Raw genomic sequence first — 24,659 nt, forward strand, 5'->3', positions numbered from 1 at the left:
CTACTAGTAATGGTTAGCAATACCTTCTCTAGCTCTAGCTTAAAGTTTTTGAAGGTTGTCTAGACTGCAGTGGTTCTCAAACTTTTGTTTTCAGTATCTTTATCCTATTAAAAATTATTGAGGATCTCTCCAAAGCATTTTTGTTTATCTGGATTATATTTATAGACATTTACCATATTGGAAATAAAAACTATTTTTGAGTTTGTAGGCCCTCTAAAAGGGTTTCAGAGATCCCCAGGATTCTCTACCAGGGGTCCTCAAACTACGGCCGCCGGCCAGATGCGGCAGCTGAGGACGGTTAACCTCCTTACCCAGGGCTATGAAGTTTCTTTATTTAAAGGCCCACAAAACAAAGTTTTTGTTTTTACTATAGTCTGGCCCTCCAACAGTCTGAGGGACAGTGAACTGGCCCCCTATTTAAAAAGTTTGAAGACCCCTGTGGGGACCATACTTTGAGAACCACTAGCCTAGAGCACTTAGAAATTAAGCAATGACCCTTGTCCAAAGTCAAACAGCCATATTTATGAAGATGTGGATCCAGTCTCTTTAGCTCCCTGGGTAGCCTCTGTCCACCATGACATTCTATCTCTCTGTCCATAGAACATCATGACATGTAATTTCAAGGAAGAGTGCTAATAATAGAGGGAGATCAAGCACTGTCATTTATATGAAGATATCGTAGGTTTTTCCTTTGTCTAGCACAGGGCCTTGCCCCTATAAAGCAGACACTTAATCCCTGTTTAGTTTAGTTAGATGTCAATCATTAGTTTATTCATCTTAGCTCTACACCTCTGATGTAAAGAAGCAAGTTGGCCATACAAATTAGGATGTGCCAAAAGAATTATGAGCTGGCCCCCAAGAATAGCAGCAGACAACCGGCCTCTGAGAGGAGTGATGAACTTTGACTCTCTTTCACTAGGTTTTCATGTGGAACCTGCCTCTCCACGTGTCTATAACAGCTTTGTCTTCCCCTGAGACCCTTCTAGGGAGCTGGTGAGGAAGTTGAGGTTGGAGAGACATGAAAGACTGTTGAGAAATCTTCATGGGCCCAATGCAGAATGGAAAAAATGTGCCCAAGTCCAAAGACTTTTTTTGTGTGTGTGGTGGCTGTTCCTCCCCACCCCCATCCCCTCCAGGCTGCTTTAGATGGAGAAACACATGCAGCACAGCAACCAGATGCTTTGCCAGTAATTCACTTGGCAGCCCAGTGAGTGAGTCACAGTTTGTTATTCCCAGTCTTGTCTTTAAGTCTGAAACAGCAGAAGAAAGAATCCCCTAACATTCCCAAAGACCCAGGTTCATATCTACTGGCTATTACAGCTATTCAGCACAGGCTAGGAAAAGGCAGCTGGGGCTTTCCTCTGGCCATAAACCTTGGCCCCAGGAGTCACTACACTGAGGTAAATTGTTTTTTTTTTTTTTTTAAAGTTCTCTACATTTTATTATGCAGTGTAACAAAAACAACAATAAAAGAATAGAGGCCCTAACCAAGAGTCAATATATATATAAACATTTTGATAACAATTTCAATGAAATTTGTTTCTTTTGTATTCCTACACATAATTTTTTATGTATTTAAAAATATTATTCTGACTCTTAATTCTGCTCATTTCACTTAGCATCAGTTCATATAAGTCTCTCCAGGCCTCCCTGAAATCATTCTGATGATTGTTTCTTATAGAAAAATACTATTCCATAACATTAATATACCATAACTTATTCAGCCATTCTCCAACTGATGGTCATACACTCAGTATCCAGTTTCTTGCCACTACACAAAGGGCTGCCACAAACATTTTTTGTGCATTTGGGTCCCTTTCCCTCCTTTAAGATCTCTTTGGGATATAAGCCCACACTGAGGTAAATTGTGACTACTAAAATAAGAAGTCAAATTTCTTGTTATAAAGTCTAAGAGGCTCCTTTCTAACTTTTTGACCTGGGCTTCTGGATTGAAATCCATGCTGCAGTTTACATCAAAAATGTGAGCAAGAAATTGGACAGTCACAGAATCCTATTTGGGAATTGTGCTCAAGCCAGTTATCTGTTTAGTGGTGGTGATGGGGAGCTTGGGTATTCCAAAACATTATCTACTTCAAGTACAGCTATACAGGAAAAGGGAGTGGCCCATCATCTCTCAGAGGGTTTAACATGAACCTCCAAAGCATGGCTAACAGTTTTCAAATTCACCAGGAAGAATGAGAAAACCAAAGAAACTGTTGAATAGGAAAAGTATATCATCTCAAGAGACTTAATTGGAACCCTAGGAATGATACCCAAGATCTGAGCAAGGGATTAGATCTGAAGGTCATCCAGAGGAGAAAGTACATACCCCTTCCAATGATACCCTGGGAAAGAATTGGTAATCCTACCCTAACTCCATCTCTAAAATTAAAGTACTTTCCCTTAAATTCTATGAAGCAGGCACCTTCTGTTCCTTCCATGTGGGTTTCTAGCATAGTTCTTTGTCTACAGCAGGTGCTTAATGAATGCTTTCTGGAATGAATTGATAAATAATTTTTAGAGATGCTGCCCAGAGAATAGAAGTCTTTTCTTTGGCTATTTTAAAAGTCTGAAATATAAAAATCCAACCCTCCCAAAACCCCCATCCAACCTGAACTCAAACCTGCCAAAAAAGAATGTACAAAAAGGAATAAATAAATTCCTCATGTGAATTTAAGCCCTACCATCTCTTCTACTTTAACATCCAGAATCAAATTCCTATGAAAATTTATGTATTGGTTTATGGCTAAGAGTTTTTACATTAATGGACAATCTTTTTATGCCTTTTTATATCCCAAATGTGACAAATTGCTTCTACAATTATTTCTTTTTCTTTTAACAGCTGCTGGGAAAAAAAAACCCTATCAATCTATAAATTGCAGCTGTCAGTGATGGATGATATTCAATAATACTGCTGGAGTAAAAGAGAATGCTTTTTGCAAGTTTTAGTTATTAATTTAATCTTTCTTTGTCAGGAGCTAAAAACTAGCAGTAAATATATTATTTTAAGATGTTAGGAGTAAATTCTCCTATTTCAGAGAGAGTGGAATTGAAAATCGCAGTGCTAAAAAACTGCCTGAATTCCAGTCCTATCTCTGTCTCTCTATTTTCTGTATCTGTTTCCCATCTCTGTTATTTACATATAACATAGAATGTTATATTATATAACTGTATTTTCACTGGTCTAGGGACCTACAGATAAGGCAACTTTTGCTACCAATGAAGGTAGGGACCTTCTCTGCAACTTAATTCTTAGAGAGTTACTTAAATCTCATTGAGAGGTTCAAGTTACTTTCCTGGAATGACTAAACCAGTATGTGTAAGAGGTATGACTTGAATCCTGACACTGTTACAAAAATAAAGATAAAATATACACTAAAGGTGCTTGAAAATTTTGAACAACATGTACACACACACACACACACACTCACACCATTGTGTAGTACATTAGTACATTGTAGGGAACAACTCAACTCTGTTAAATGGCATGAAAGATCTAAGAAAGGAGGAAACAGCTGGATGTATCTGGGAAATCTTCATAGAGTGGATTTGAGCTAAATCTTAATACAAGAGAAAGATTTCCACAAATTAAGATACATGGGGATTCTGGTTGAGACATGGGTAGTGGTCCATGTAAGTGCAAGGAGATAGCTAAAAAAGATGAAGAAAAAGTGAGTAGTCCAATTTGGCTAAAATGTAGAAGGGATAAACTAGAGTAATATAAAAGAAGGTTGAAAAGGTAGACTATATTCAGATTAAAAAGGGCCTGTAGGCAAAGGGTCTTGAATTTTTTTTCTGACCCATACTCACATAAAACACATCATTTCTGAAATAAGAGCATGGTTTTGTTTGACACATCCCCAAAGCCAGCCCATTTGAACTAGGTCCAAGTAAAATGTTCTTCAAGTACATCATGTAGTCGGTTTCAAATAGACTCCCTGCCAAAGGAACATAAACATAAACAACAGCCAGGAAGCAGCCACAGGATGAGAAAACTTCTATCGCTGAATTGCAGAGAGGTTTCAGGAGCTACTCCAGTACTATCTAACCAGTACATGTGGCCTTTGAGAGACACAGACACTCATTCCTCTGCGTTTGGTCTGCCACATGTTCACTATTTCTGTTTTTAAAGAATCATAGTACAGGGAAGGCAAGTACTAGTTTGGATTGGCTTAGGCTGGACCCAGCTGGTTTAGACTGAACTGTACTGAATTGGACTGGATTAGACCAGATTTAACTGGATTTGATTTGATAGTCCAGTCCTGGACTAAATTGAATTAGTTTGGACTGGATTGGACCAGACCTGAATGGACTGGATGAAATTGGCTTGGATTATATTGGAATAGACTGAGCTAAATTGAACTGAACTGTTTATCTTAATTATGTGTTTCCTCTAAAACTTTTAAAAAAAAGTTGTTCTAGTTATGAAGAGTATCTAGACTTCTGAATACTTGAATGGAGGTGTCAGGGTGTAAGATGGAATTGTTTCTCCCATTATAAGGACCTCTGTTTCATAGCACTTAGTATGGATCAGTTGGGGTGGCTAGATTGCTCAGTAGATAGAGTAGCACTTTGGGTCTGGAGTCAGGAAGAAATGAATTCAAATATGGCTTTAGGTACTTAATAGCAGTGTGACTCTGGGCAAGTCATTTAATTTGTTGCTTAAATCCACTGGAGAAGAAAATGGCTGACCACTCTTGTATTTTTGCTAAGAAAACCCTGTGGAAAGTATTGGTATGCTATGGTACATAGTGTGCTAAGGACTTTGCAGATTTTATTTAAGTTGATCCTCACAACTGTCCTGTGGCATAGATACAATTATAATTCCCATTTTATGGTTAAGGAAATTGAGGCAAACAGGTTAAGTGACCTGCATGGGGTCACACAACTAGTAAGCGCCTGAGGTTGGTTTTGAACTCATTTTTTGGACTCCAGATTCAGTACTGTATCCAATGTATTATCTTATATATTTATACAGAATAATATTAATGCCTTTGTGAAGTCATAAGGAAGAAAAACAAAATTACTTAGGTGGCATGAATTTGCATACTTTGAAAATCTTATTGTCAAACAAATTAGAGCTTTACAAGAATAGAAATTCACATGTATTACCTTTTTGATGCCTCATTTTTGGTAGGGTATTAGGAGCAGCAGTTCTTGTTTTTATCACTCTGGAAGACTTAATGATGAGGAAGATAATCGTTTTCCTCCTTCTTCCAAATATTGATAAAAGTTAAGGAGAAATAAGATCTGGCTTGAAAGTAATTTGGGATCCAAAATGTCAGACTTGATTACCTTCAGATTTGTATTCATTTTCTAGAAATTCCGGTTAGTGGAATGACAGGAAAAAGGGCTTGCATCATATGTAAAGGTATCCATTAACTTGGTTAGGACATCATCTCAGGATGCCAAAATTTAAGTCTTATGGGAATCTTGAAACCAGATTCACTTGACAAACACTGATAGAAGACAATGTTATTCCCTGTTTTTTTGGAGCTTCTAGTGGATAAGCATGGCATTGGGTAAATCCTTTTGACTATTTTAAAAAGATCCCAAAGAAACCATAATTAGAGAAATCAGAGACAAAGGTTTTTCTTTCTTCCTCCTCCCTGAAGCTAGGCCTCCTGCTTTGGTATTTATTTGCTGACAGAGTTCAGTATCAGCAGCAGAACTGGTGACTATGAGAAATTGAGGGTTGTTGTCAGCAGCAGCTGATTTCCTGTTAGCCAGAGCTGTGTCATGGCTGAGAATGTCTACGAGATACAAATTAGACTCTGTTGGCATACAACTAGCCAGTAGAATAGTTGGCAACTTGTTTCATGAAACTGGGATTGTTGGTTGAAAATTCTCCATTGCTCCCTCCTAATCCACCCCTCTGACATCTATTACAGCTCAAGTGATTGGGGGGAGGGGGGGGAGAGAGGCTAGGGAATATGTGCCTAGAGATAAGGTGGTGCATTTTGTGTGCTGATAACATGGCTCACCCTAAGGCCAGGGGACATGGGGAATGAAAAGGAACAAGAACAGAAAGGTCACCTGGTTACTCAGTTTGCTTTTAGTGGCCACATATACCCTTTCTGTACCACCTTTCTCCAAAAGCCCAGTATTCCTGCTGTTTCTGTGTTCCTCTTGTCAGAGGGTAAAATTAATTACCCTGAGGCACTATCAATTTAGAATGAGAGAATAACACCTCATCAGAGCTAGAAGAGATTGTAGAGATCACTTAACTCCTTTGATTTACAATTGAGGAGATTGAGGCAAACGGGATTAAATGACTTGTCTAGGATGACACAGTAAGTGTCAAAAATCACATTTGAACTTGGGTCTTTCTGACTCAAGTACTGATGCTCTGTGCACTATGGAGAGCTACTTAGCTGCCTAGGAGGGATTTTAGAGATCATTTAATTTAATTCCTTCATTTTACAGATGAGGAAACCGATGACCAGAGGTATGAAAGGATGGAACAAGTGACAGAGCCAGGACATAGCCCCTTTGACTTCCAGTCCAGAAAAGATAAGGCAAGCTAAAAGAATAAATCTCTAATGGTGGAATTGTAGTTCAGTGGCAGCATGAGAGACGTTGACTTTGGGGATCTGAGAAACTTAGGAGTTTGTTCTTTATGTGTCCTGAGACAAGACCTCTTTTTCTTTGGGTCAGTTTCCATATATGAAAATGAAGAGACTGGACTCAATGGCCTCTGACTCCTACTGTGAGGGGGATGATCCAGCCATATCCAAGATGGCCCCCAGCTGACGTCTGAAGTTTTAGGAATCTTTCTTCAGCTCTTTCAAATCCCACTAAATAGATGATGGCCCCTTTGAAGGGTACAGCCAGGCAATGCTGATGCATTAAGAAGGAGCCCTTCTCTCTCTGGTGTCACAGATAGTTGAGGCGTCACAATCACAGACCTGGAGAAACGGATTGCCAAAGAAGGGAGGAATGGGCTAGGAGCACATGGCCTGACTCCTCAGTACTATTTGTTGTTATTGTCATTATTCAGCTGTCTCAGATACTCTCTGACCCCATTTTGGGGCTTTCTTGGCAGAGATACCAGAGCGCTTTGCCATCTCCTTCTCCAGCTCATTTTACAGAAGAGGAAACTGAGGCAAGCAGGGTTAAGTGACTTGTGCAAGATCACATAGTTTTCCTGACTCTAGGTCTAGTTGTTCCCTCAAGAACTGAGTCCTGTTTTATCTCTAAGGATTGAATCATATTTCAATTCTCAGTTGGAAGGGACCAAGGGGCTGTCTAGTCCAGCCCCCTTATTTGAATGAGGAAACCAGGATCCGTGGATGTAAAATCACTTTCCTGAGATCACATAAGGAGTAATCACCCTATAATTTATCTATAGATAAAGTCCTTTTTTTAAGTCTCCTAAAAGAGAGTGAAATGATAAAAAACTGGGATTACAGCCTACTTCCTCACTCCTCGTTCCTTACTTCAAACTTTTACAAAATTCCCTTAGGAAGCTATGTGCCTAGTAGACTCGAATATCCTAAAAAGCATTTTTAAAAACACTGTTATCTATGCCAAAACATATGTTTTCCAGGTTTTTTTTTAAAAAGGAAAAATACATAAAGAATTTTAAATAACTTACTGAACCTATATCAGAAAAAGAAGGGATAAAAAGTGCATTCAAATTATTTTGCTTCAGAATAACCCTGAAAAATAGATCTGACTCTATGAGTCAGACAATGATTTAGGCAATTAAATAAATATAGAAATACTCAGACTTAGCTTGGGCCTCTACAAATTGGAAAACCAAGTCACTGCAGCTTGTCCTTTCTTGGAATACAGCCACATTCTGTTTCCTGTCTCTGTTGATCTAATATTGATCATGAACACACTGGGAGAGAATACATGTATGATTTTTCTATTTGATAGATATCTGCTATTATGAAACAACTAATTGTGGCTGGAAGGCAATTGATTTTGGGACAAGATCCTAATTTGCATTTGGGGTTTTATGTCTTCAGAGCCTTGCTAGCCCTGCACTGTGTATATTTCTGTTGCATTTAAATAGAGACAGAAAAAACATGCATCCCTGCAGACCATATATTTCATGTACATTAAATTACTGCAAGTGTGTGTGTGTGTGTGTGTGTGTGTGTGTATGAGTGAGTGTATGTGTGTGTGTACGTGTGTGGACTAGCTGTCCCAGTCAGGGAATTCATCACAAAATATCCAATTTTTTGGCACTTTCTATCAACTAGTGAAGATTGTAATCAGTACCAGCTAAAATATTTATTTGAACCTCTCTTAGCTCTTTTACATGCTATAATAAAAGTGATTGTACTCTTTACTTGTCCTCAAGTGACAAACACTTCCTGTTGCTGGGTATACATGCAAATTTTTTTATTTCTTTCTATTCTGGGGCCCCCTATTTATGGTCTCTTGTCTTAGCCTTAGCCTTTCAGAAGTATCATAGAGTGTTCTTTTTCAAAAAGGCTAAGGTAGATAATTATTCCTTGCAAAATCTGAAATGATACTGCAAAGTGAAGAATGAATGAAGGCAAATAACATAACATCAGGATGGTAACTAGTATGGGACAGCTGGGGCTTTGCCCAGGGCCATTTCCTCCCTGGAGAACTGCATTTCTTTTCTGCTGTGTGCTCAAGTGTTTTTCCATGGTTCATGGCCACCATGGCTATGCTACCACTCATTAGACCAAATGATAGCCCTTAAGTTGTAGACAAATTTGACAAAACTGCCTCTGCAACTTCAACCCATTATTCCTAGTTATACAATCTGGGGTCAAATAAAATGTGTCTGATTCCTCTTCTCCATGACAGTCCTTCAGATAGTTAAATACAACTATTGTGCCCCACTTGTTTAACTCATTTTATAAATGAGTTCCATACTAAGAGGTGGATATTAATATGAAAGTAAATGTATTTCTAATCACTAAAATTAATCTAATCACTGAAATGGTTGTTGTCCTTCATTCTTAAAGAGCTGTAAAATAAACACATAACTATGGAGATGACCATATATTATGTTTATTTTTGTGATTTATATACACTACATTTATTTTATAATTATGGGTAGGTATATAATCATCTATTCCAAATTACTTGATCTACCCTTATTTTTCCTGTCAGTCTCACTGAAAATTCTAATCACTTTTATTATAGTATGTACAAGAGTTAAGTGAGGTTCAAATTTATTTTTAGCCAGATTCCCTTTGATACAAGGAGTTAAACTAAATCCTTTGTACCTTTTCAAAAATTTTCAAATTCTTTATCTCTGTTTCCCTTTCATACTGGTCTGTTTTCCCTCTAACCCACAGAGTTAACATTGAGAATGGGGTAAATTTGGTCGTCATTATGGAAAGAAGAAGAAATAGAACTTCCCAGACTTCCTGAATCAGCTACATTTCCCCATTGCTAATGATCCTGGGTGTACTCCACATTTAGATCTCCAGATCATATTGCATTTGCACAATTTGCTCTGGTTGGGTGTAGTTGTAATTAATACAACAAAAAGTAGGTCCTGGATAATGAATAATTGCATGGGCCTTCCTCTTGTGTTCCTCCATTGTCCCTGCATGCTCATTAGGAGAAGTTCACCCTCTTCCCTGTGATGCCTCCTGAAAGGCTTATGCTTACAGTTCTGCTCACATGAGATGGAGTGACTGGAATACTGAGCACTAACGTGACTGGTGTAGGGAAAAGGTACAGCTCTTCTAGTAGAAGTTGGGCTTCTAGCAGTATTTTTGTCTTTGTTCTGAAATTTTTGGGGAGAAACAATTTTTTGAAAACATTGAAAAGACCTAAAGCAGAGTCACAGTGAACATTCTGTATAATGCAGAACCAACCTTAGCAGTGGGGTAAAATTTAAGTTTTCTAGTCTAGCTTCCTCTCCAACTGGCCTATCAGAAATAACATTTCTTTGTGGTTTCTGCTAGAAAGGAGAAAAGGTTTCCCCTTCTTTTCATTATGCATACAGTATTTTCTTTTGAAAAGTGTTAGCATTTTCATTGTTACTGATCCCATAGACCAGTGGTTTTCAAAGTGTGGTTCAAAGAATTCTGGGAATCTCTGAAATCCTTTTGGAGGATCTACAAATTCAAAATTAGTTTTTATTTCTAATATGGTCAATATAATCTACATAAACAAACACTTTTTGGACAGATCCTCAGTCATTTTTAATAATATAAAGATACTGATAACAAAAGTTTGAGAACCACTGCCATAGACTGTCACCTATGTTTTTTTTTTTTTTCAATATTTTTTTTCTTAAATAGCTGATTCATAATAGGAACAATGCAAGTGCAGATGTAAGAGGCTCCATGATACACTGATTAATTCTTAACCTTTAACCAAGTGCATGTATAAGTCCTACTGAGGTCAATGTCTCCAGGAACCACTCCCAAGAATACTTTAACAGCCAGGAACTGCAAGCGACTGAGTATTTGCTTGCATTTATAAGCTTATAGGGCTTGTTTCTGCTTACTGCCTTTAAAAAAAATTTTTTTTCCTTCTTCTCTTATAACACTTATCTCCTATGAAATTCAGTGAAATAAATATTTAGAACAAAGAGTCATTATTAAGGGAGTAGGGGAGATAAAGGGGGAGGAATTTTTTATCCCTGCATTCTCCCTTTATATTAATTCTTATATATGCTTCAGATGACTGAATTCCCTTCCCCTTTAATCACTAAATTAAACAATGTTTCCAGTGTGGTGTCATGTAAAGAGTGCTGGATTTGAAGCCAGAGGACTTGGGTTCCATTGCCAACACTACTACTGACTACCTGTAAGACTGTCATCAATCCCTTATCCTCACTGGGCCTTAGTTATCCCTTCTGTAGAATGAGGCTGCTAGATCAGATGACTTCTACATTTCTCTCAGCTCTAAAGTCATGATCCTTTATTCTCTCCCTGTTTTCTCTGCACCAAGGAACATACTACCCATGTTTTGGGGTTTGTAGTGTGATGGATATTTGGGGTTATGCCTGTTGTTTTCATGAGCTACTAGACAATAACCTATTTGTACTATGATACAGAAAAAAGAAGCGTTAACTTTCCTTATTAAAAAATAACAACCCAAACTCTTTTCCTTTAGAAGGGAATGTATATTTGCAAAACTGATAAGAAAATACCCTCTGAGAGAATCTACGTTCCCAGATTAACTCTAACTCTTGCACCAAATACTATTTTAAAGCAACTTTTGCCTCAATAACCCAAGAATAAATTATCTTCAAATCCAAAGTAACTGATAATTTCTCTGTGAAGTTAGGTGTGAACATAATATCCAAAGCCAATCCTGCCCCATAGGGAGTCTGGTTAGCCTGCCAAATTTATTTTATGTCTCTGCTTCATAGTTATCAATGTCAACCTTTTCCCTGTGCTGCAGGGAACTTCTGGAGACCACATGCCGCCTGGCCAACACATTAAAGAAACATGGAGTGCGTCGAGGAGACAGGGTGGCCATCTACATGCCCGTGTCTCCACTGGCTGCAGCAGCCATGCTGGCCTGTGCCCGAATTGGGGCAGTACACACAGTGGTCTTTGCTGGTTTTAGTGCCGAGTCCTTAGCTGGAAGAATTAATGATGGTAAGCATGTCTCTGCGGCCATAAGAGGGTGGGGAGACTCACTTGGTCCTCATTGTTCAGTCTTCTTCTCTGATTGATCCCGTATAGCTCTTCCCTGAGGTTTAAGAGTGCACCTTTCAAAATGAGTCATCTGGGTTTCAGTCCTGGCTCTCATACTAACTGGATGACTGTTAATTCTCCTGGGCATAAGATTCCTCATCTGTAAAATAGGGACAATAATGTGTCCCCTTCTACTTTACAGGATGAAATAAAATAGTGGACACAAAAGTTGAATAAAGGTGAAAGATGATGATCATGTGGAAAAAGAAGAGGAGTTTTATAATCTTTCCAAAAGCCCCAATCAAGCCTGGCCATGAATTCCATTTGGTCTACTCTCTAGCAATTATAGAGAAGTGTAGCTTTTTCCACCTTTTTATAAAGATTGAAGATTCAGGAAGCAACTTCTCACCTCTTCCTGAGTTTTCTATTCTAGTCCAACGTCTCTACAGTGGCTTTCTTAGAGTCAAATTATTACCCAAATGTCCATTATTCTAATTAGACACTAAATATAGGAGCTGATAGGAATAATATATTAGTGTAAGGGATGAAAATGGGTTTTTATTGAAATCTGGAGGGAGGATGACTGTCCCTGAGAAAACTCTAGATAAAAAGCATTTAGGATACAAAAGACTCCTAAGATATTGTCTTTGACAGTCTTGATAGGCCAAATTGATCTCTTTGCACATTGATTCTGCACACACTGGGGTTAAGTTTCTTTTGTAAGAATCCTAAATTGTATATTTATTGATGTCATCTTGACTCTTCAGAGGCAAGCTCCCCAGTCTCTTCCATGTGAGGTACTCTTATCAGATAAGCATCAGATATCAATAGTTCCTTTCATTATATATACATTTCTTCCTCCTGTTCCTATAGGTATTGATAGAATTTAGGTTGCTGCAACCTTAACATTATCTCTAACAGAAAGATATAACAGAAAAGTCCTTACAATGTTAGTTTTAGTCAGCTTTAGGTTTATGTTGAGAGATCTTAGAACTGTCACCTTAAAAAGTGGTTATCCTTTCAAAGGACAGGTCCCTAAAACTCATCAGCATAAAAGTAAATATAATTGCAAATTACTAGGAAGGGCAATGCTTTGAAAAGTGAAGAAAGGCATGGGATTTGTACCAAGTATATACTTTTATTGATAGAGAGAAACTTGTGCATATAATATGTTGTGAAATGAAAAAAGTGCCTATGTTATATATTTTAAGAGTACCTGACATGTAATGACTTTTATTGTCTAATGTACTGCTTCTAAACCTCCCCCATCCTCCCAACTGCTGAGAAGTGTAAAACTGGCCTTAGATTCAGGAAGACCAGATTGTAAGTACTACCAGTGATATACTGGCTGTAGTATTCTGGGAACATTTAACTTCTCTTTGGCTCAGGCGGCTCTCTAAGAGTATAAGTTGTAGAGAAGGTAGAGAAAGTTTCTAATTAGGATACAGATGAATGAAAAAGTTCCCCTCTACTAGATTTGAGGACAGAATTACCTTTGTCAGAGAAGTTAATATTTTTTAATGATAGCTTTTTATTTTTCAAAATACATGCAAAAATGGTTTCAATATTCACCCTTGCAAAACCTAGTGTTTCACATTTTTCTCCCTCCTTCCTATACCCTTTCCCTAGACAGCAAGTAATTCAATAGAGATTAAATATGTGCAATTCTTCCAAAGATTTCCACATTTATCATGCTGCACAAGAAAAATCAGATCAAAGAGGGAAAAAAAAAATCAAGCAAGCAAACAATGAGAAAAAAGGTGAAAATACATGTTGTAATCCACATTCAGTCCCCATAGCCCTCTCTCCAGATACAGATGGCTCTCTCCATCACAAGTCTATTGGAATTGGCCTAAATCACTTTGTCAATGAAAAGGGTCAAGTCCATCAGCGTTGATCATCAGTTGATCATCACATAACCTTGCTGAGGCCATGTACAATGTTCTCTTGGTTCTACTCACTTCATTTAGCATCAGTTTCTGTAAGTCTCTCTAGGCTTTTCTGAAATCCTCCTGTTGATCATATCTTATAGAACAATAATATTCCATAATATTCATACATCATAACTTATTCAGCCATTCTTCAACTGATGGCATCCACTCAGTTTCCAGTTCCTTGCCACTATAAAAAGGGCTGCTACAAACATTTTGCCCATTTGGGTCCTTTCCCCCTTTTTTATGATCTCTTTGAAATATAGACCCAGAAGAGACACTTTTGGATTAAAGGGCATGCACTGTTTAGGTAGTTTGGATTAGATGGCATCTGAAACTTTTTTTAGTTTTGTGACCATGTTTTAATTAATCTTTATATTTATTTCTTACCCAGGATATAGCATAGTGTTCTAGACTGTTTAATAAATAGTTATTGAACAAATAAATGAGCACTGCATGATAAAGAATGCTTTCACATTAATATATTTACAGCATTAATATATTTACAGGCATTCTCTTTTTGGCTTGCATTGAAAAAATATATGTGGATAAATTCTGGGTAAATGTTTTCCCTTTTCCATAAAGCTCTGACTTAGGGAGGCAGCACAATATAGGTAAAAGCAATGAATCGTGCTTAGGAGACTTGGCTTTTAGTATTAGTTCTGCATCTAACTTGCTGTGTGTGCTTGGATAAATCACCTAAGTGTTAGAGATCTTACTTTTCTTGTGTGAAAATGAGGGAGTTGAACTATATCATATCTATTATCTCTTTAGCTCTAAAGAGTTGTGCTTCTAATTGTTGTTTATTGATAACAGTCAAAAGACTTGGGTTCAAATCCAGTGGCCTTATCTATATGACCAATCTACCAGGGTTTATATTTCCTCATCGTATAAAAAGAGGATTAGATTAGGTGACCTCTATTCCTTATAGTAAATTGTAAGTCTCTAGTGTAACTTTGGGAAGCCTAAACTGGCCCATGGTTAGAAAGATACTTGAGAGTTCTTGTGTGCTTTGAGGAAGGTCAGAGGTCCATTTTGGATTAAAACTGAATTGAATCCAATGCACAGTAACCTTGAACTCTAAGATTAGTCTTGGAACAATTCTCTCTGATTTCTCTAGGAGACTAGAGTAACCCAGTATATCTGGCTAGAACTCTCAAGACTGAGCCATTCAAGCAGAAATCTCCTAGACTAGGAATCAGCAAAATATGGCCTTCAGGCTAAGTCTGGTAGAGTATAACTTGCTAAACCTGGCCAAGACTCATGTTATTCCTGTAAGAACCAGAGTAGCTTTTGTGGCTGAGGTTAGGAGACATTTATTGAATTCTTCTTAGTGCTGGGCTCTTTAGCCTACATTTCTTGGTATGATATTGTCTAAATTCAGAATAAATGGAAGAACTTTTAAAATATGTTATAGTGACTGTTAAAAAATCTTTGAAAAGACACATCATCCCAAAGCTGAGCAAAGGTTGATATAAAAAGTTGATATGAATTATTGAACTATTTGATCTAAGGCAGAGATTCTTAATCAGAGGTCTTTAGGTTCCCAAGAGATCTGTTGGATATATTCTTAGGAATCTGTGAACTTGATGGAAAAAAATTAAATCTCTATTTTTACCCCCTGAAATTTAGCATTTCCTTCCATTATGAATTAAAAAAAATATGGTCTTGAAAAGGAGTCTTTGCTAGACTGCCAAAGTGGGTCTTTGATACAGAAAAAAATTAAGGATTCCTAGTCTAAAAGACATGTGGATAAGTACAAGTACCTCCTCCTCCTCTCTTTGATGTTTTCAAGTTTGACAAGGCTACTCTATACTCTATACCCTTTGAACATTTGCATTAGGTTGTTGTTGTTGAATAGTGCCCAACTCATTTTGACTCATTTTCTTGGAAAAGATATGGAGTGGTTCGCCATTTCCTTCTTCAGCTCATTTTATAGATGAGGAAACTGAGGCAAACAGAGTAGATATCTTGCTTAGGGTCACATATCTAGGAAGTAAGTGGTTGAACTCAGGAAGATAGTTCTTCTTGACTCCAGACCTAGCACTCATCCATTACACCTAGCTGCCCCCTACTTTGTATAGGAACATTGAAAATAAGACAGACTCATTACTGAAAGATAGATATTCTCTATGGTAGGTTTATAGCAATGTGGTTTGTAGTAACTAATTAGAAACACAAGCTGGGTAGCAGAATGGAAATATAATTGAACAGCTTCAAATTTATCTTTATATAATTAGCAAAATGCAAAGTGGTCATCACCTACAACCAAGGAGTCCGAGGAGGACGGATCATTGAACTGAAGAAAATAGTGGATGAAGCTGTGAAGAACTGTCCAACAGTTAAACATGTCTTAGTAGCTCAGAGAACAGACAACAAAATCCACATGGGGAAGTTGGATGTCCCTCTTGAGGAAGTAAGTTCATTTAATGTTAGAGTTTCTGGTCTATTATTTTTTTCCCCTTCTCTCCCAACAATTTATTTCCAATAAAGTATTGAATGATCATCAGTCAGTGTTACCCTAAGAATGGGTTTTGTGTTTTCATTGGGGATTCTGGACAGAAGTATCTGGCCACAGGGAAATTCATGAGAATTGTAATCCCTAAACAGGACTTTACTTCTCTGAAATTGTGATTCTGTGAAACTGTGGAAAGAGTACTGCATTTGGAGGGAGAAGACTTGAATTCAAATCCTTGCTTTTCTACTAATTTCCCTATATAACTGAGCAATTTCTTTAACCTCCCTGAGTTTATATTTCCTCATCAGTTTTAAGAAAGAGATGGACTAGATAATCTCTGAAGTAATTTCTGGCTCTAAATCTATGATCCTTAATCCATGTTGATTTACCTGCAAATAATCCCTACTTCCATAAAAGAAGTACTGATCAATAAGGACCCAATTCTGAACAGTGTTCCCATTTGGGCTAATGAGTGCATTCCTGCTCATTGTGTTTGCTGAGATAGATCTGGGGAAATGTGAATCTTCCCTTTTGTCAGTCAGGTGATATGGAAATTGACAAGTCTCTTTGACTAAGGTTTGGGTGATCCAAGTCATGTACCCCAAGACCTTCATTGTAATATTAATTTTCTCATTAATTGTTAACCAACCAGCCTTGAGAATACCTTCTCTTTCATGGGCACATAATATGGGAACCCACAGTCACTAAAGTCTTTGGTGTAAGATAAATTTCAAATGATCATCTTTTAATTAAAACACTAACATTATTAACAAAATGGTTAAATTATCCAGAACTTAGGTCTTTTAAAATGCCACAAAATACATATAAATTTTTGTTAAGTGTATGATTGCTGAGTGAACATGAAGTAAAGAAGTAATTGAGTTATTTATTGGTAGAGATGAGTTCTAAACTCATTTATAAAAGGGCAGAGAAGGACATAGATTGGTGCAAGAGAGGAGTAATTCAGACAGTGAGAATAATAGGCATCAAGGCCCTAGGTAAGATAGTATTTAGAGGCACAGAAGGTACAGAAATCTGATTTTTATTTGGTAACAATAACTGGCATTTGTATAGAGCTTTAAAATTCACAATGTCCTCTCTTTCCTCAAAATAATCCTTTGAGGTGAGCAATGAAAGTGTTATTCTCATTTTATAGATGAAGAAACAGATGCTGAGAGGTAAGGTGACTTGCCTATGGTCACACAACTAAAAGTCCAAGGCAGGATTTAAACCCACTTCATTTGACTCCAACTCTTAAAACTTTCTACAAGGGCACATTGCCTCTCAAAAATAACGGGTCTTTATATAGCATTTTAAAATTTACAAGATGCTATCACATTTGTTGATAGCAGCTGTTATCTTCATGTTACAGATGAGGAAACTAAGCCCCAGGTAAAATAAATAGCTTGCTTATGGAAATATAGTGAGCATAGGGCAATGGAAGAAATCCCACTCAGATCCCTCCTGACTCCCAGGTCAGGGCTCTTCCCACTTCTTGAGCCCTGTGAGAATTTTGATCACCAATGAGATGTTGATTTCGAAGAAGTCAAGATGGCAGATGTCAAATCTAGGGAAGAAGCTAACAGCCTCCCTCTGTAATTCTGTTTGTTTTCTCTGTCTTATTAGGAAATGGCCAAGGAGAATCCTGTTTGTGCTCCTGAAATCATGGACAGTGAAGATGTACTCTTTATGCTTTATACTTCAGGGAGCACAGGTAAACCAAAAGGACTTGTCCACACCCAGGCTGGCTATTTGCTCTATGCTGCTGTGACACACAAGGTATTTATTGCAATTCTATTACATAAAGAGAAATTGATTTTTGTGGCTAAAATGTTGTTTGTTGCTGTTAATTCTGCTATAACCTGACCTATTAAATTAATTTCATGAATACTCAGCTGCAGATCAAGAACCAATATAACTTAAAAAATAATTCTGCTTCCCCTCTCCCAAACCATGTTCCATACTTTTTGGGATATAAATTACTTTTATCGATGTGGATATTCAAGTTATCTAAAATTGATGAATTGCTTAAGAGATTAAGGGACTTGCCTATCATTACATAATTAGTATGTAATAGGAGCAAGATTTGAATCTTGGCCTTCTCCATTCAAACAACTCAATTTTGTCCCCTAGTTTTAATAGTAGAGAAATGAACAAATCCTTGGGAACAAATCTTATTCCAATGTAATTATTCTTATTCACTTTTCTCTTTCATATCCAGGTTTTCTCTCCAGTTCCCTACCATGTTCCCTACTATTCCAGCTCCCTACAATTTTTCTTTACAGAGTTGGATCTACTTGCCCTCTCTGCCCTTCCCCTCATCTCTCATGGGCCCTTTTACTTTCCAGAGGTCCCACTATTTCCTCCTATCATCCCAGAGTGTTTCTTTCTTTCAGAGTCAGTTTGTTCCTACAAATATATATAATTCATTTCAAATTATAATTTGAATAAATTTCAAATTAAAAAACTGAGAAAAGTGGCAAGCCACCTGTGACTATAGTCACCACTTTTCTCAGTTTTATAATTCAAAGTGCCACTTTTATTTTTTTCATTTAATAAGAAAAGGGAGACTCAGACGTGCCCATCAAGTTTGTACAAGTAGTGGCAGAATACAAATTCAAACTCAGGACTTTTGACCTTAAGTCAAATGTACTCCATATGCTCTTAACATTGTTGTTGGATCTCTGATCAGTTTGTGGCCTTTTCCAGATATAATCATTGGGCAACAATCTGTGTTAAAGATTAAGGCGTGGGAAAAGGGATTGGGTCATCACTTCCTTCTGTGAAAAAGGTCTTGTACTCCAAAGGAGTACAAAGGAGAACCTAGTTCAGGATTCTTTCAATCATCTACAGGATGTAGAAAGCAAGTCCCATGACAAAGGTATGGAGAGTTATTTATTCCCTGAAGTGATATTAAAATCTTTTTTCCTTTGAAAATTCTATATATCTCTGTGACATAGTCGGTACCATGATTTTGTCAGCCTAGACTTTACCTTTGCACAGATAAAAAAGCTTTCTCAATTAAAATCCTTTCCAAACCCTTAAGTACAAGTATTAAAGAAATCTTGACCACAGGAAGTCCAATTGTGCTTTCTGTATGGTGAGTTTCTGTATGGATATTAAGACTGAATTTTTGAATTTTGTATTCAGTAAATGGAGACTCCAGGGATGCTAACACAGACCTAAAAAATATACAAGGCTGAGTCTGATAAGTTTTGCTAACTTCTGAGGCAGTTGTTTTCCATCTGGCAAGAGGTAACATCAGCTTAATCTGCTGGAGTGATTGTGAGATGAATTAGTAAGAGTGATGTCAGGAAAGAGTCACAGACTTTGCCTGAATAGTTTGTCACACATAATCATCCCATTGATGGGGCGCTCCACCTATTTTCTCTGAATTTCTTGGGCCACAGGGAGGAGAAAAGACTTTCAATGAGCTTCTTATTCCCTGTTCTCAAACTCTGAAATGATCACATTCTCCATAGCACTAGCAAAGCTTGTGTGATTTTAGCAATTACCCAACTATTTTTATATTTCACTCTGGTTTCATTTATTACTAGTATTTTTATTAAGGTCATTAACTACTTTTTTGGTAATGAGCATGCTACACAACGTGCTTAGAAAACTGGCTGGACCTTTGCTCATGTACTTGTTTTCTTATTGGCTCACATTTACATTGCAAATGAGGATGAACAGAGTACAAGACATGTTTGCAAATTATTTTATTTGACGCTAATATTATCATAATATAAAATCCTATGGGGCATGTTTTATGGATCCCATGAAGATATGCTGACTCTTAATCTTCTTGATATTGAGTATACTCATATGCAAAAGACAGAATCATGGCGAATGGTGGCCAGAGTAAGAGAACCATATTGTCTTCTTTTCTTTTACACTAGACTTGCGGTAGAGTGCCTCTTTTATATCTGAAAGAGCTAAGTCAAATGATTATGGTTTTTTTATCCCAAATTTTCTCATGCTATCATCACACTTAGGCAGAAGACAAATAATAATAATAATAATAACTAGCATTTGCATAGCATTTTAAGGTTCCAAAGTGCTTTATATAACTTACTTGATCCTTATAACAACTTTTTGACACAGGTACTATTATTATCATCTTCACTTTCCAGATGAGAAAACTGAGGTTAAGTTTAGTGATTGGCTAGAGTCCCACAACTAGTGTCTGTGGTAGAATTCAAAGTCAGTCTTCTTGATTCAAAATCCCATACTCAATCCTCCTAGACACCTAGCTACTTCTCTAATGGAAGAGATACAAACTAGATGGGGATCACTTACATACATGGAGTTTTAGGACATTTTATGAATAGAAACATTAGGCCTGTCCCTTAGTATGTACGTGGGCTCCTTTGGGATCCTAGGGTGGCACCTATAAAGAAGGTGCCAGTTGGATGTTGCTAGGAGTGGAAGAGGCCAGCACTTCTTATCAACAGATAATCAGCAATCACTATATGTTGACACATTCATATATATGTATGTGTGTATATATAAAATTTATATATATATGTAAATGATGTTGACATGTATATGATACTGTGAGGTGAATGCATTCAAAAGCATTATGACTCTCTATTTGGTTCAAGAGACTGAAAGCACTGGAAAGGCTCCCATTCTTGTAACTCCATTTAGGAGCTTTGCTTGGAGTAGCTGTTGGTTTCCCATGTTTCCACTCAGTTATGTTTTCATTCTTTTTTCTCTAGTAGATCTCCTCTCTTCTTGTCATCTTCCAAGTCACCTCCTAAAACATAAGTATTTAGTAAAGCTTTCCAGAAAAAGGAGACAGTGAGTTGGGTTGGAAAAATGTTATAGTGCCCCCATTCCTTCCTTTTATGTGCAGCATTAATTATTAGGAAATAGTCTGAATAAACCTAACTCTAATGCCTACCCTCTACACAAAAGGTAAAGTTTAAATAACAACAATAAAGGTAAGCTACAAACTGTGTCTGTGATTTGATTAGTATAGAGAACTTCCAAGTGAAGAAACTCCTACCAATATAGGTTGGCCCTTTTTAGTTTTAGGAAGTTATTGAGACCACAGATGATAAGTGATTCATTCAGAGCCAACACATGTCAAAAGAGGGATTAGAATCTATTACTTCCTGGCTTCCAGGTTGACTCTTTCACTATTAGATAGTCCCTTTCTATAGCCTTTGTAACTTATATTTACACAATGTGTTTAGATTTCATAAAATAAAAAGATGAGGCAGGTAGTCCAAATCTTATTATTCTCTTTTTTACGGATGAAAAAACTGAGCCTCAGAGACTTGTTCGGGGAGACACAGGCATAATGTCAGAAATAGAACTTGGATTTTTTTGGATCTTAGTCCAGTGTTTTTTCCAGCACTTTACACTGCTTCTCTGTATGATAACATAGATCCTGGTGAAAGGAGGAAGATAGAAAAAGGCAGCATTCCTATTCCTTTACTTTTGGGAATAATTTTAACAGGTTTTTATTATTCTTCATGTCCCTTTCCTACCATGCCCTACCCCTACCTCTGAATCTGCTATTATGTGTCTCAATCTTTATTTTCTTATTTACTTTTTTCTTCTTATTATTATTTTTCTTATTTATTTTCTTATTTATTATTTCTATAAATTTCAATATTTATTTTCTCTAAATTATTATTATTTATTATTTTTCTTATTTATTTTCTTATTTTTTATTTCTCTACATTTCAATTCTTATTTTCTCTAAATTTCACAATGGAAATGTTATTAGCCTAGTTAGTGAAATATTATCACCTATGTAGAGGATGTTACAAGTGGTAATTGTTCAATATTGTTCAAATATTGTTCAAAAGAGAGGACGTACTGCTAACATGAAGCAATGGGATATGTCAGATAGAACAATGGACTTGGAAGCTTCAGGTTTAAACCTTGTCTTTGATTCTCACTAGTTGTGTGATCTGGGGCAAGTCATATAACCTTGTAGGCCTCAGTTTCTCTTCTATAAAATGAGAGGAATGGAATTAATGACTTCTGAGTTTTTAAAATCTATAATTCTCTGAGATCAGCAAATATTGAATGTCTTATGGTCTGGATTAGGCAACATAGTTTATTAGAGCATGATTCTTCAGAGTTTTAGGTCTTGGTTAGGCCTGAAGATTAGGTATAGATGATCTACCCCGGTCCCTGTGCCAGATGTCTCTCAGGTAAATGTCATTTCATCAATGCCATTACTATTGAACTACTACACTACCATTCCTGTAATCACTTGGACCATTACCACCACCACTCCTACTCCCTCTATTACTACATTTATCTAGTATCACTGTCATTCTAATTTGAATTGCTTTATTGAAATGACTTTCCTTTCCCCCCCATTTACATCTTAGAAACACAGGATATGAAGAATGAATATCTCCTGTGTTCAAAGAACCAAATGGTCCTTCCTCATCACTACAGTGATAATGCTCTTCTGAACATCTGTCCTTTTTCCAGCACGTGTTTGATTTCAGGCAAGGGGATGTATTTGGCTGTGTGGCAGACATTGGATGGATTACAGGTCATAGCTATGTTGTGTATGGTCCACTCTGCAATGGAGCCACCAGTGTCCTGTTTGAAAGCACCCCTGTTTATCCCAATGCAGGTAAGGTTTCTATGCCTCCTTTTGGAAATCAGATTTTATCACAGAATTCCATTATCAAAAGAGACCTCAGAGGATATATGGCTCAACAAAAAAAATCTGAAAAATTTTTTCCTGTATATGTCTTCTTACAAGTGGCTAGTTTACATTTACTCCAGGACCTCCAGTAAGAAGGAAGTGACAGTCTCCTGAAAAGTAATGAGATTTTAGGGACTGCAAAAGGAGATTGCAAATGTTTGGAGGCACAGTGAGGTTTGAGAAAACAGTCAAAGAAAACTACTAGTTCAGTTGTAAGAGCAGCAGAGTAGAAACAATCTGTTCCTTTATATCTCTCTGTAGTCAACAAATGAAGGGGGCAATTCAGTGGACCTTGACTGAAGAGAAAGAATAAGAATAATGAAATTTAGGCTTGTGTAGCATTTTATAGTTTCAAAGATCATAGTCATTACCTCATTTGATAATCTCAGTTACCTTTCGAGGTCTGTAGAGTAGGTATCCTTATCAGTTCCATTTTACAGATAAGGAAAATATCACGTATTCAGAAATTGTTAGAGGTTCAGAGCTGACTGGGGACAAATAGTAATTTGCTGAGTCCAGATTTGAGCATAAGTTTTATGATTTGAAATTCAGTGCTCTTAACACTGCTCTTGATAAAGCACTAAATTGACACTACATTGCCATTTAAATATTTTCTAATGTAACAAGTTGCTCAAGTCACTGATAAAACAAACCGTTATCTTTTTTGGTAAACAACATTACTATTTTAAAATTAATATAATATAATGTAATGTAATGTAATATATAACAATGAAAATAAAAATAAAATTAATTTTATAATTACTATATTACAACATTAATATACTTCCCCACTTCAAGAGAAAAGTGATAAAGAAGCCAATTACTACTATTATGTAAGCAAGATAATTCAGAAGTTTTACTTGATAACTGTGTGAAAAATTGTGAATACATCAAATTTTTGTAAATTATAAATCATACTTTAAATGTAGCTATTCAAAGAATCCCTATAGTAGATCCTTTTGTTGGGTAGAAAATCTGGATACTTATATTCTGAGTTTTCTTTAATCATGGTTATATTTATAATGATGATTATAATTTTGTTCCTGTCTCAGGGGAAACTAGAAAGCCCATTTTGTAAGTGACTGTTTCTTCAGATTTCACGGCTAATTCTGCCCATATACTAATGAATAAATTAAGGCAATGTAGTTACTTTGTTGGAGTGTTACCAAAATCCTAACAAGGAGATTACTCTTATTTATAATTGTTTTATTAAAATGTAAGATCTTTGCTATCTTTGTTCTCAATGAGGCATGAATCAAATTCTGTTTTTTTTCAACTAGTTATGGTTACTTATTAGCCATGGACATTTAGTATTCTTGGACAGTAGAACAGTATTAATATTGCTTAAGATTTATAACTTGGCACTAATCACCTTGTAAACAAATGAAAAAAAAAAACACCTGCTAGTATCCTATAGTTGGTAGCCACTGCTTTGTCCTTTATACATGTTTAAAATTATCAATACCATTCTATGACCTGTGAGAATGACAATGAATTTCGGGGCATTTTTCAGGTCGATACTGGGAGACAGTAGAGAGACTGAAAATTAATCAGTTCTATGGTGCTCCCACTGCTGTAAGGGTGCTATTGAATTATGGAGATGTTTGGGTTAAGAAGTATGACAGATCTTCCTTAAGAACCTTGGGATCAGGTAAGACACACATTTGCTTATGTTAGAAGAAGTTTGGGCATAGCTTTTCTTATTCAATACACCTATGAAATAATTGAGTATTTTAAAAACATAGTATAATTGGAAAAGCAACAAAGTATGCATTTTACATTTTGTATTACAAACAATTATTTCATGAAGAGGGAAATATGTTTTAATGCGTATGCTTGAAAGTTATGTTTAGAAAAAAAAATTATGCTGTTTTTTGGACAACATTGGGTTACGTTATACCTGTCTTATAGTTGATGGCATCATTAATTAGCATGGTATATGCTAGGTCAGGGGTGGGGAACCTTTGGCCCAGGCTACATAAATCTCT

At 36.6% G+C, this 24,659-nt stretch overlaps 1 protein-coding gene across 1 annotated transcript in view; it reads left to right on the forward strand.

Annotated features, from left to right (window-relative positions):
* Positions 1-24,659, forward strand: part of ACSS1 (acyl-CoA synthetase short chain family member 1) — a 65,765-nt gene that overhangs the window by 25,524 nt on the left and 15,582 nt on the right. The window contains exons 3-7 of the mRNA XM_003759030.4: positions 11,359-11,558; positions 15,769-15,944; positions 17,613-17,765; positions 22,449-22,596; positions 24,185-24,322. Of these exons, the coding sequence (XP_003759078.1) occupies positions 11,359-11,558; positions 15,769-15,944; positions 17,613-17,765; positions 22,449-22,596; positions 24,185-24,322 (815 nt within the window). The remainder of the gene's footprint in view (positions 1-11,358; positions 11,559-15,768; positions 15,945-17,612; positions 17,766-22,448; positions 22,597-24,184; positions 24,323-24,659) is intronic.

Source organism: Sarcophilus harrisii, chromosome 2 (genome assembly GCF_902635505.1).
Source record: "Sarcophilus harrisii chromosome 2, mSarHar1.11, whole genome shotgun sequence".
Taxonomy (NCBI): domain Eukaryota; kingdom Metazoa; phylum Chordata; class Mammalia; order Dasyuromorphia; family Dasyuridae; genus Sarcophilus; species Sarcophilus harrisii.